Raw genomic sequence first — 13,357 nt, 5'->3', positions numbered from 1 at the left:
TAATGTTGTTTTAGCTTTCAAAAATATAAATACGGAACTCAATCATGGCCAAAAGCTCATTTCGAATACAGGTTGTATTTGTTTTTAAGTGACACTCCCTCTAGCCAAATTATCTTCCTTGCCACCTCCCCTCTAGTGGGGGGCGGGGGGAGGAGGGAACCCTCCTTTTGAGAATTGCTGCCCTGTTCAGGTATGAGCCTCTGGGCTAACTCAACAGCCCTACCTGCTTGCCAGGTGTAAGAAGAAAACTTAGTGGCTCAGGAGAGTTTCTCAGTGAGTTCAAGCAATTCAAGTCTTGGATCTCCTGGTGGACAGTCCCACTTGGCTATATTTCAGATTCTCCAAACTTCAAATCAGCCTCTCCCCCTTGAGCCTACTCTTTGCCTTGACTTCCTGGCTCCCTTTCCCAGCACATTATTGTTCCAGGAGCCCAGGGACCGCAAGAGCACTTTTGGTGTCCCTCCTTCCTTTGACCCCCATATACAGCAAATCACTCAGCCTCGTGGACTCTTTCGTCAGAATCTTCTTATAACACCTCTGCCTCCCATCTCTTCCTACCTGTCGGCACTGCTGGGGGCGGGATTTGGATTCCATCATGTGCTGCCCGGGGTCTCGTAAGGGCCTTCTCCTCTTCTGTCTGCCCCGTCTCTTCTGTGCCACATTTATGCCACACACACCACCAGTCTTTCACTCGCTTGCTTAATGGTTCTGGAGTGTGCATTTTGTATCAGGCGCTGCAGTACTTACTCGAGAGCCCACAAAATCGAGATTCAGCGTTCCCATCACATGGGTGCTTACTGGGTACTACTTTTCCTAAACTGCTACTTTGGTCATCTCTCTTGTCTGCCCAGAACTTTCCAGAGGACTCTGTTCTGTCTCCCCATATATTTCTAGCTCTTTGGACGAGGGCGCAGCCCAGAGGAGGACGGCGCCTGTTTGTTGCATGAACGGAGTGGATGGAATGGGTGTCTGGGCTCCTGGCTGGGAGCCGCAGCTTGGGCTTGAGCGTCTGGCCGACCTGAGCTAATGTTTCACGGACTTCCTCTTCTACTTTTGTGAGCTCAGACAGGTTACCTAACCACTCTGAGCTTTTTCTTATTCTACAGTGGTACATTGGTAACTACTTTTCAGTGTGGTTGAAAGGATTAAAGCACCAGGTACAATACGGCGTAGCACATAGTAGGTGGTCAAATGTGATAGTTTGTATCAACTCTGGATATATAGGGGTGTGTGTGTGTGTGTGAGAGAGAGAGAGAGAGAGAGAGAGAGAGAGAGATGAAATCCTGTGTAAGTGCCAAGCCAGAATCCCAGCACCTAGTAATGTTAAAGTGTATCACTTCACTTGACCTTCATCTGTCCTCTACAGACATTGTTTCATGTGGGCTTACCCACTGATTTAACAAACACTGTATGGGTTTCCCCTTTTGTCCCTCCCTTCTCCGGTCTTTGATGTCCTTGCAAAACAAACCTCTATGAAGAAGAGTAAACCAGGAAGAAAGCAAACAGAACTTGCTTATTATATTGAGGAAAACATATGCCCACGTATCTGAAATGTGCCCCAACATCAGTGCACAAATGTTCGGCAAAAATACCATTTTGCTACATTGTGCTTCGTTTACATAGGATGACAACCACCATGAGGCTCTTTCCTGGAGAGCAGAAGTCCTGTTCTCAAAGTGTGCTCCCCAGACCCCCAGAGTCAGTATCACCCGGGAACTTGTTAGCAATGCAGACTCTAGCGCCTGACTCCAAACCTACTGAATCAGAAACTCTGGCGCGGAGCCTGGAAATCTGCATTTTTGCAAGCCCCCTGGATGATTCTGATGTGGCCTAAAGTTTGAGAATCACCCGTGTAGAAGTTACAAAGATATAAGGCGGCCACATTTTTAGCGTAAATGAGCACACATTTCAGTTTCATAGGGTTTAAAAATGCGGTTTGACTCTGCAAGGTGTACGTTTTTGTGTCATCCAAGGTGGTTTCTTTCCAGGCGGGCCTCTGTGGGCTGCACACTTACATTCCCAAGCTTGCACCCCTGCTTCTCCAGAGCCCACCACACGTGTCTCTGCTTCTGAGTGTGTACCTGTGCTTACCTCTTTTTTCTAGAAAATCCTCTCTCTCCTTCCTCTGCCTGTCCAAATCTTAACCTATCTTTGAAGCTCCAGATAAAGTCTCTTTGATGTCCGCCCCTCACCCCAGCTCGCTCTGTGACTTCTCTTTCTTCTGAGTGACATGACCTATTTCTCCTTCTGCTCTGCGATTTTTGCGACGGGAATTTGTCTGATTCAGCCCTGAGGTCCTCATGGTGCCTTGAGAGGGCTTTGAATATTGGAGTGTATATGAATACTGGATCCCTCGGAGTAGCTCACTGGGACAAGTTCACGGATTCACCCTGCCTTGGTGAATACTGCCCATATCTCTACAAGGAGTAGTTAAGAGGGAGTGTCCTCATGGGTCTCGCTGATCGTATATGGGACCGGCTGGTGGCTGGGTGGGTATCATGGTTGAAGAGTTGGTGGCACCAGCACACTCCACACAAGATTCCTGGGCAAGAAGATTTGCTGGGCCATCTGCTGGCAGCCTCTTAATTCCAGCTCATCCAAAATTCCATTCTAGAGCCTTCACTTAAGAGTGGTAGAGACTCCATGGAATGTATTCAGAGGGATGTACTCCGGATGGTGAGGGGGATCAGAACCATTTGTCATGAAGAGCTGCAGGTCAGCCATTGTGGCAGAATGATTGGATTTATCCTGCATGGGACACCATGGATAGAGCTAGAAAGTAAATTAAAGGACAGACTCTTTGACTTACTTGCTAACATACCACCAGCATCCAGCATCAGAGCCTGTCTGGCAGAGAATGGGTACTCACTCAATATTTGTTGAATGAATGAAGGAAGGAACGAAAGCAATGGACATAAATAGCATGGAGGTAGATAGGTTTCTGCATAAAGGACTTTCTAATAGTCCCCTATGTTGTAAGCCCCTGAAGACAAAGCTGGCTGCTATTTATCTCTTGATCCCAGTATCTTGCACAAAGCCTGGGAAACTGTGCGCCACAGGGGCCCAGTTGGCCAAAGATGGGATAGACCTTCTGGAGAGTGGTGGACTGGGTGCTGAGTTGGGAGGTTATCAGAAGGGATTCAATGCCAAAGGCCCCTAGACTAGAGGACTTTGAGATCCCTTTAGGCTCAGATTCCATGTTTTAGAGCCACCTAAAACGCGTACTGCTGCTTCAAGGGCCCTCCTGGTGAATGCATTCATCTTTGGAATGGGGTCAAAGCGTCTTCATTAGCATAGCCTGGAAGCTGGCAGGCTGCCCTTTTCCAGGGCTTACTGAACAACCGGCCACTGACTTATTTAGGAATAGAGGAGGCCATAAACCTTCTGATGCTCTGAGTGTGTCTGAAGATTAAGGAAATTTAAATTTATTCTAGAGTCTGCTAAGTAATGGACAATCAAGGTACGTGCATTTCTTTGAAATGTACGAAGTTTCAAAAGATGAAAGATCAAAGTTCTTGAGTGTGTATCTTCTTAAACAAGGTGAAGAGGGAGTCAGTCGGTGGGATGACCAGTGTCTTACAAGGGAAGATGCCAGAAAAGAGGGGGAGGTGCCTGAGAACAGACACCATAAAGTGCTAATCGCTGCCCGCCTTAATTAGTCTATAGACTCTAATACACAAAAACGTAATTTTATTTCTTGGGATCACAGATTACCCCGTTTCATTCATGATTTTTTTTTCCCACTTCCAAAACTACTTATCTGTTTCACGCCTGCACAGGGAAAGTTTTAATTCCCACATCAGCTTGATAGGTTGTATTTTCGTCTTAATTCAGTTTAAAATACTTTAATTTCTCATTTGATGTCTCCCTTGACCCATGGGTAATTAAAAAGTGTCTATTCAGTTTCCAAACACCAAAGTCAATTTGGAAGTTAGGTTTCTTTTTCATTGTCCTGGCCCGGTGTTGTTCTCTAATGTTTATACAAGAAACTTTCATCTCTCTTCTGTTACTTTGCTTCGGAAGGAGCGTGGATATTTATTTTCCCTCATATTTGAGGAGAGTCAGCTTCCAGGGGCAGATTCCTACCTTTGATTTACCTTTACCTGAAGACTATATATGGGATGGTCCTGGCATTCAAGGCTTCCCACAACCTGGACTAAATGCAACTTTCCAGTGCCGGCAAATGTGTGTTCATTATAAGCATCAGCACAGCTAGACTATTTTCCATTTCCCAGACTTGTTTGATTCTGTTCATTTTGGTCTCTATGAGAGATGCTGTCTCCCTCAACCCCTCCTGGAAACCATTATCAGAAACACAGTTTAAATGTTCCCTGTTCCATGAAGTCTTTCTGGTCACTCAGTGTTTTCTCTTCCTAAAATCTATGCAACTTTTTTTTTTTAACACCCTCTCTTATTGCCTTTATAATATTAAGGTCATTTACTTTCTTATTCCCCTTACTAAAAATCTAACCCCTTCCCTCCAAGCAAGCTAAGCCATGTCCCACATTGGACACTCCATACACATCCCCTGAAACAAACTAATTGTGATTTGATTTTCTTTCCTCAATGTGCCTGATTACTATCTTAGACTTTGCCATGATGGGAACATTTGGAGGCAGGAAAAGAATATAGAATGGGAGAGACTTTGGGGGGATATTGGGAGTCTCTGGGTCTTGATGATCTCACAGAGATAAGCCGACTGAGGGGAAAGGGACATAAACCACAGAATGCGGGCCACTTGGAGAAGACCTCGTTTTCTCTGTATTCTAGGACCCTGCAGTGAGGGGGAAGCTTCCTGTGTGGGTGAAGGCCTCTTTCATGAGCTCATTAACTCTTTATGAGAGACAAAATCACTGACTAATAGAGTGATTGTATGAGAATCAATATAAATATTAATGAGGAAAATGCCTATTTTCTTGCACCAACACCCACTACAAGCCTATATAAGTTCTGGAGGAGAAGGAAGGCTTCATCTTCAAGCAAATTCAACTGCGGGCAAAGCACGAGCCTGGCCTGTACACCATGACTTCTACTCATTGTGATTCTCTCCTCAGTGGACAGGTTTCAGAGCCCACGGCTGCCTCCCTGTGCCTGTCCGCCACCCTGGCACATGCCAACCGGGTGCGTGTGGGGGCAACGCCTCTGGGCCGACCCAGCCTCTGTGTGCCCTACAGCTGTCAAACCGCTTGCCCCTTGCCAGGGACCCGCGACATTCCCGGCAACGTCGGAGTGTGTGAGAACTATGGGGAAGGCGCCCCGATTGGCCACGAGAAGGTGACCATGCAGTTCCTGAACGACCGCCTGGCCAACTACCTGGAGAAGGTACGCCAGCTGGAGCGGGAGAACGCGGAGCTGGAGACCAAGATCCGAGAGTCGAGCAAATGCCACGAGTCCAGCGTGTGTCCAGACTACCAGTCGTACTTCCAGACCATCGAGGAGCTCCAGCAGAAGGTGAGGTCTGTGGTGCTCCAGGTCAGGGGTTGGTAAACTATGGCCCCATTTGGCCTACTGACTGATTTTGTAAATAAAGTTTTATTGGTACACAGCCATGCTCATTCATTAATGTATTGTATATGGCTGCTTTTGTGCTATAATGGCAGAGTTGAGTAGTTGTGACAGAGATTCATGGCCTTCAAAGCCTTAAATATTTACTGTTTTGCCATTTACAGAAAAAGATTACTGATACTTGCATAGAATTTTGAGGGCCTGGATTGACAGTGGAAACAGCCATAGCTGAAACTTTCTTTCTTTCTTTCTTTCTTTCTTTCTTTCTTTCTTTCTTTCTTTCTTTCTTTCTCTTTCTTTCTTTCTTTCTTTCTTTCCTTCTTTCTTTCTTCTTTTTTCTTTCTTTCTTTATTTCTTCCTTTTTCTTTCTTTCTTTTTGATTGTGGGAAGAGAATCTCTTGAGTGGAGGTGAATGGGAACATGTAAAAGACGAGATGTAGGATTTGGCTCTCCAGGATTTATGTTTACTTAGTCTCAGTCCTTACAAATTGTAGTTGCAAAAGCAGTGCAATGTAATTTCTGGCATGGAACAAGGTAGAATGTTGTAATGTCCTTCATGAGCCAGTATATGGCCATTCAGTAGCATTGGTCTCTTCTGCATATCTGCTGTCCCCTTTGTAGGTCAATGCAATGCTTCTTAAGAGCTACATCTTAGTTTTGGAGATGGGAAGACAAGGAATGTCAGAATAGGGGCCAAAAAACCTGGCTAGATTCACAGAAGACCTTTGGGGAGGTTGGCCAACCCACATGAGGGACTTATTATTAAGAACATGTTCCCTGGGGCGCCTGGGTGGCTCAGTCAGTTAAGCGTCTGGCGTTGGCTCAGGTCACGATCTTGCAGTTTGTGGGTTCGAGCCCCGTGTCGGGCTCTGTGCTGACAGCTCAGAGCCTGGAGCCTGCTTTGGATTCTGTGTCTCCCTCTCTCTGCCCCTTCCCCGCTCATGCTCTGTCTCTCTCTGTCTCTCAAAAATAAATAAACATTAAAAAATTATGTATAGGAAAAAAGAACAGGTCCCCCTTTATGTAAAACTTTCATATCCAGCCCATTGTTCCGTGGCCTAGATTTCAGATCTTGTTTATATCAGGGGAAGCATCACAGCTGGAGAAATAAAATAGAGTCTCTGTCAAATGTTCGCTTTGCTACTCCTTTCTATCTCCCAGTTCCTTTGGCCGTACGCCTTCAGCCTCTGCCAAGCATCTTCTTGCACACCACCCCCCCGTCCTGCACCACACCAGGATCTCTTACGTGTTGGGAGTTTGCGCTGTCCCAAGGTGATGCTGTGAATCTTAGCCAATGGAACGTCTTTTGACCGGAGGCCATTGATGGTTCTGAAGGTAGTGAATTACTGAGCCTGCTTTCTCTCCCCAGATCCTGTGCATCAAATCTGAGAACAACAGGCTGGTTGTGCAAATAGACAACGCCAAGCTGGCTGCAGATGACTTCAGGACCAAGTGAGTTGGGGTAGGGCACGCAGAGGGAGGAGCCAGGGGCCTCCCTGACTTCTTCGGTCTTGTGATGCAGCCGGCGACAGAGATGTAATTGACCAAGATCCCAGACCGACAGTTACAGCAGGAGAAAACACAGAGCCTTATGCCTGAGACTTTGAAAGAACACCCACCCTGCTCCTCAGTTGTTTCGCTTTTACAGTTCACAACTGTTGAGAAGGCATCATCCACTTGCTGCTACTGTTGCAAGAACCTGGGGAGGCAGGCAGAGCAGTGGTGGCCTCATCTTTGTGAGGATACAGAAGCTCAGGGCCCTGAAACGACCTGCCTGAAGTCACGTGGCTCCTGAGTGCTAGAACTGGAGCTTGGCCCCGCATTCCCTACCCCGAGGCCATTTCCTACCAAATTCTGATGCCTCCGGGAGGATGTTTCCACACTGCAGCCCGACCAATTTGTAAGCACTAGTAACTCATGACAGAAATCATGCTTCAGTCTACGATGGGAGGCATGTGAAGATCAAAAGGTTTATGCCACCTGAGAAGGTCCAACCTGGGAATAGGAAGGGGCATTGTGTTTTACTGTCTTTTTTTTTTTTTTTTTTTTTTCAGGGCCCTGTAGAAGTCTCACTCCTCTGGAGCTAAAGAAAGCCATTTCCATCCTCCTATTTTGGCATTTGGCTTCTAATCCGAGAGAGAACCCAGGTTCTGTCTCAGTAGGGGACGGGGACGAGGAGGGTCTGCAGGGGTCACCTGGCGTGGCAACTGCCTGGTGTGATTCGGCTGCCTCCCCTTTGGCCACCAGCCCACCCTGGCACTCTCAGTACCGGCCACTCTGCCAGGCTTGTCCTAGGTGCTCAGGGTCACATGCATGGGGAACACCCATTGCTGGCCGGGCTGGGCGTGTAGCCACGTAGGAAATGCCGACTGCCAGTGTCCTGGGGCCCCTCTGCTCTCTAACCTCGATTTCTGTACGTGCCCTGCTAAAGGTACCAGACGGAGCACTCCCTCCGCCAGCTGGGGGAGGCCGACGTCTGCGGCCTGCGCAGGGCCCTGGACGACCTCACACTCGCCAAGTGTGACCTGGAGGCGCAGCTGGAGTCCCTGAAGGAGGAGCTGCTCTGCCTGAAGAAGAACCACGAACAGGTGCATGGCCTTTTGTGTGAGACTTTCTGAGGGGGGGGGGGGGCGGGAATTCACGCTCATTTGGGGGAAGAAATGAAGCTCTTCGTCCTGCTCAGGATGGAAGTTCTGCAGGCTCTGCCTCATGGTTAAGCCTCACGAGCTACGGAGGTGAGCTCCTGCTTTGGTGGGGGCCCGCTCTTCCTCCGCAGCCTCTGCGAGTTGTGGGGCTGGTGCCGTAGGTGACTCTCCCTCGGAGGGGCACAGGGAAATCACTGGGCGGGGGTCGGGGGCGGGGGACAGGAAGTGGGGGACGAGGCTTTGGGTGGAGGGCAGTGGGGGAGTCCCACGAATGGGATGTCCTCCTCCGGTGCCCACAGGAAGTCCACATCCTGAGGGGCCAGCTGGGGGACAAGCTCCAGATTAAGCTGGACGCGGAGCCCACCGTGGACCTGAGCAGGGTGCTGGACGAGATGCGGTGCCACTACGAGGCCATGATGCAGACCGGCCGCAACGACGTGGAGCAGTGGTTCCGAGATCAGGTGAGGGCGCCGCCTAGGGGCAGGGAGGGCCCCCCGGCTTCCACCTGGGCAGGGGGGTGATGTGATGTCTGTGTGCCCTTGTGCTTCAGTGCGAGAGCATCAGCAAGCAGGACATGTCCTGCTCCGAGGAGCTGCAGTGCTGCCAGTCGGAGATCCTGGAGCTGAGGCGCACGGTGAACGCCCTGGAGGTGGAGCTTCAGGCCCAGCACACGCTGGTGAGCCCCTCTGTACGCCTGGCCGACCCGGCTTGGCTCCCACGCCCAAGGGCACTTCCGGGTCAGGACGTGCCTCCCTTGAATACAGACCAGGACACGGCTCAAACCTTGACTTTCTCACAGATGTGGAGGCTGAGGGCATGAACATTCACCCAGGGGAGGGAGGCTCTGCAAGCTTCTCCTGAGGGTCTCCAGTGACGAGCAATAGCACGATGTTCGTTCTTCCAGCTGACGGCCTGCTAACGGGACCCAGAATGTTCTCTGGGCCTGGGCAGTGCCTTGGGGTGTCAAGGTCTTATTGAAGAGGCTGAGGGCTGCGTCCCGTGACTTCCCACCTGCTCCCCCTTTCGTGTTACAGAAGGACTGTCTGCAGAACTCCCTGTGTGAGTCGGATGCACGCTTCGGCACCGAGCTGGCCCAGATGCAGATCCTGATCCGCGACGTGGAGGAGCAGCTGTCTGAGATCCGGGCTGACCTGGAGCGGCAGAACCAGGAGTACCAGGTGCTGCTGGACGTCAAGGCCCGGCTGGAGGGCGAGATCAACACGTACCGGAGACTTCTGGAGAGCGAGGATCGCAAGTACGTGACCTGACGTTCGTGTCAATGTCGGGTGTGAAAGCAGAGACCTCTCATGGGAGTGATTTGAAAGGAGGAGCGGCGTTGCCGACCACATCTCTGGGGACAGACTTGGTACCCGGTAAACCTGGTGAGCTGCCTGGATGCGGAGGAGGGCCCGTGGGAACATTTCGGCTCACGCCTTCCATTTTGCTGACCACGTTCCCAGATGCCAGTCACTGCCACGGGGGAGGGGGAGAGGTGCTGACATACTGGAGAGCTCAGTGCATTTAGGTTTTGCTAAACTCCCTGGAGGAAGTATTCCGGTAACAGGGAATCTTCATACTCAACGTTAAAATATATTGCTAAGGGCACTTGCAGCCATTGTCTCATTTTGTCCTTCCATTGCACTGTGAGAAAGGTAAGGGGGCCACACACTCCCCTTTAAGCAATAAAGGACAAGGCTACGGGCTGTGTGTAAATCTGGAGGGCAGCTGACGCCCAGCCTGCTCTCGCCCGGCCAGACTTTCTGCCTTTCTCTGCCGTGTTCCTTCGCCTGTGGCAGGAAGCTCAGGTTTTGCACGTGGCCCCCTGAGCTCCCGTCCCAGCTCCACAGTGGGCTCCAACCACATCACTACCCTGTCTTTAGGCCTGGCAGGACCTCTGAGCTCTAAAATCCCCTTTGGCGTTTCCGATGCTAAAGCGCATACTTTTTGTCTTTCATGCCCCGACTCACGCCAATGTTTGAAACACCTTTTCTTTCTCCGCAGGCTGCCTTGCAACCCTTGTGCAACCCCGGCCTCCAGGACGCCCTGCCCGGCCCCTGTGGCCTCTGGGCCCTGCTCTCCCCGCCTTTCCGGGCCTCCTCCTCCTCGGGCCTCCTGTGCCTCCCGCTCATCGTCTCGATGCTGACGTTCCCCTCAGCTTGAGGGATCGGGGGATGGGGAATGTCTGCAGCCCCGCCGGCCCCCTTCTGCGGGCCTGCCCCCTCCCCCAGCCCCTACCCTCCCGGGTCTTGCCCCCTCAGCCTGGCCCGGCTGCAGACTGACGACGCCAGGCAGCGCTTCTCTGCTGATGGGCTGTCCGGTCCGGCGGCTCAGCCCTCGCCCCTGGATTTGTGCTTCCTCTCTCCTCTCTTCTGTGGCCTCACAGTCTGAGATGTGGTAGGGAAACTTTTTGCTAATAAACTTCAGTTCCGCAGCATGAAGAGCCCAGGGCCTGTGGCCAAGGTCTCCATGCCGTGCCAAGAGGTGTCCTGGAGCCCGCTGATGGAAGCAGGGGCTGGGGCTCCCTCACCGGAGGGCTTCTGGGAGATGGCAAAGCCAGCAAGGACCGCAGTTGAAAACAGGACTGCGGCAGAATGGCACAGTTGAGAGACACCCAGCTGTATCTGGGTAGCTAAAGCCTGATTCACAGACCTTTAAAATACACACAACAGATATCGCCCCTCGCCCTCCACCTCTTGTCAGGATGAAGCCTCTGGTCCTTGTGCAAAGGAAAAGCTCAGGTTCGAGGTTCTGCCCAGACCCCCTAGAAGACTCCATTTAAAGTTAGCTTTTGTGCTCACATGCCCATGGGGAGCATGCCCTTGGCGAGGCTTTATGGATCTTGGGATGCAGTGTCCCACACAAACCCTGCAAAGAGGGGAGCGGCGGGTGGCTGACTCAAGACTTGAACTCTGGTTTCTTTGAATTAGGCCCAAACCCTGCACTCTGAAAGCTTTGAAAGGAAAAAGATTAAACACGAGGGCATTTAGGGTGGCGGATCTAAGAGTGGAGTCCCCCAGTTTACTTGGGGACTTTTAGGAAAGGCAAATTTTTGGACCCCACCTCAGACTTTCTGAATAAGCAGTCCAGTTTGTTGAGCCTTCCAGATGATTCTATGTACACTCAAATTTGAGAACCACTGGGTTAGGGGGTTTATTTTGGGACTGAGCCCCTTACAGGCCAGGTATATCCCAGGAGGAGTTGGCTACAGGCTCCTGATAGAGCCCATGTGTGAGGAAGGCTTCATCCGATCAAGATCGTGACTTTCCCCTCCATGCTGTGAAATGCTGAATGTGTTAAATGATGGCAATTTCTGAGCCTGTTAGGCTATCAGTTGAGAAAAGGCCAAACTGACCCATCCAAGCTCCCCCACAGGCTTTCCACCAGAAAGCCCTTGGGCAGCTGCCTGGCTTGGGTCTTCTGGGCAGTAGACACATGAACCAGAAGCTCCATGTTTAGGCAGCCATGGCCGGGAACAGCGTGTCTCCAGAAAGCAGTGTCAGAGCTGGCCAAAGTTGGGAAGCAGTGAGCTCCCCATCACTGGAGGCATTCAAACAGGGCCCTTACAGCCACCTTGTGGGGACATTGAGAGGTTACTCAGGTATCTGATGGGGCTGGATGAGATGGTTGCAGAGGGTCTTCTAGCCCCAAATTCTATGACTTCCTGCGGTCTAGGTCTTATTCATCAGTGAGATTATAGATGTTAAAGTGGAGCTGGTTCTTATCTTCCCTCTGCTGCCTGAACAATTTGCATCAGAGTAGCCTGTTGAGAAATTTACAAAGTCCAGCCCATCTCAGTGCAGAAGGGACCACAGTCCCCAGCCCCAAGGGCCGAGAGATCTTAAGCCAGGGGCTGGTTGGTGTGCCTCCAACTGCTGTCAAGTCCAGAATCCTACCTGTTGGCCACTGTCTATGTGGACAGGACTGATTTGCCTGGGAGGCATCAGGACTTCCATCATAGGGAATCTGGAAGGGTCAGAGGTGGTCACACCCTTTCCTCCCTTCCCCTCTACTGGGCCTCTGCTCTTTCTCCCAAGTTGTACAGCATACAGGTGACACATCTCTGAGGGTAGGTCCCAATAAGAAAAAAAAGCAGTCTTGATACGTCTTAATTTAGCACCTGGCCCAAATGCCTTCACCACTTCCTTTGTACTTAAATAGCTCCTTTCATCCAATAAGTTCAAAGCTGTCTAACAAAATAAACCCACTTATTCCTGCATCAAGACAGGGTAGGTAAGCATTGTTCTTCCCTTTTAAGGAGAGGGAGAGGAGGTGAGTCATTGAGGGACTGAGTGGTTGAGGGATTCGTCAGGTGACATGAAATGAGTCAGTGATGCCCCAGGTAATTGACCTGTGTTTGTTAAGTTCACATCCCTGTCATTTATAATTAAAAGATGAGCTTTGATGAGACATTGTTGGTGTGTGTGTGTATGTGGTGTGTATGTGTGTGTGAAGTGGTTTGGGTTCCTGGGAACAAATACTGGGTGGAGGGATCACTATGCTTGGGGAAGTGTGAAGAGCTTCCCTGGAGACCAAACAGTCCCTCGTTACCACCATCACCACCACCACCAGCACTGAAGCTCACATTCATCCAGCTCTTTCCATGAGCCGCACACCGATCTAAGTTACAGATACATGTGAGCATATAGACTCATATAATCCCCATTTTGGAGTGACAAACCATGGCTCAGAGAGGGTAAGTAACACACCCAGGGTCACACAGCTGGTAGGCGGTGAAGCCAGGATTCAGATCCAAGCAGTCTACCTCCAGCAATTGTGCTGCTAACCCCTGTGCTTCACGGAAGCCAAGTTTCTGGTTGGGTTGTGTCTGCAGGATGACAGAACCATAATCACCCCATTGTCTCGATTCCTTTTCCTTGAGGGAAACGAGAGAGTGTTTACGCTAGAGGAGCCACTGTTGAGAATTTCTGCCGCAAAGGGCCGTGCAAGAGATAAAAGGGGCAGCGCATTTCAAAATAGCCTGAGAACCCTGGCAATTGTAATGACTGGGAATCACTAAAGAAGGTCAACTCACCCCCTGCCATTGCTAAAAACACTCTGTCTACTGGGGAAGAAGAGAAGAGAAACAGGCAAACTTGCTTGTACGTCTGTTGCTTTACCACCATTAAAGGTCACTTTCACCCAGGCTGTCCAATTTGAAATCCCCCAGACTCCAGGGAGATGCAGAGCAGGCTCCACAGTCCCCATTT

At 50.4% G+C, this 13,357-nt stretch overlaps 1 protein-coding gene across 2 annotated transcripts; it reads left to right on the top strand.

The window, feature by feature from the left end:
• Nucleotides 1-3,829: 3,829 nt before the first annotated feature.
• LOC123378913 (keratin, type I cuticular Ha8-like) lies at nt 3,830-10,628 on the top strand. Of its 2 annotated transcripts, none has more exons than XM_006940397.4 (7): nt 3,830-5,451; nt 6,875-6,957; nt 7,937-8,093; nt 8,450-8,611; nt 8,701-8,826; nt 9,185-9,405; nt 10,152-10,628. In XM_006940397.4, the coding sequence occupies exons 1-7, from the start codon at nt 5,023-5,025 to the stop codon at nt 10,291-10,293; spliced, it is 1,320 nt and encodes a 439-aa protein (XP_006940459.2). In that variant the 5' UTR covers nt 3,830-5,022; the 3' UTR covers nt 10,294-10,628. The 2 variants fall into 2 exon arrangements, 1 of the variants encoding a protein (XP_006940459.2); XR_006589446.1 differs by having other exon boundaries at nt 9,185-9,532; nt 10,152-10,279.
• The last annotated feature ends 2,729 nt before the right edge of the window (nt 10,629-13,357 follow it).

The sequence above is a fragment of the Felis catus genome, chromosome E1 (assembly GCF_018350175.1).
Source record: "Felis catus isolate Fca126 chromosome E1, F.catus_Fca126_mat1.0, whole genome shotgun sequence".
Lineage (NCBI taxonomy): Eukaryota > Metazoa > Chordata > Mammalia > Carnivora > Felidae > Felis > Felis catus.
Note: the sequence above shows the minus strand (reverse complement) of the source record. Positions and strands in the feature narration are given on the sequence as shown.

Bases quoted from the DNA above. Each gene is read 5' to 3' on its own strand.
- LOC123378913 (XM_006940397.4), top strand. From the start codon at position 5,023: ATGACTTCTACTCATTGTGATTCTCTCCTCAGTGGACAGGTTTCAGAG. The intron at 8,094-8,449 runs GTGCATGGCCTT...CGGTGCCCACAG, and splicing joins TGAAGAAGAACCACGAACAG to GAAGTCCACATCCTGAGGGG. The intron at 8,827-9,184 runs GTGAGCCCCTCT...TTCGTGTTACAG, and splicing joins TTCAGGCCCAGCACACGCTG to AAGGACTGTCTGCAGAACTC.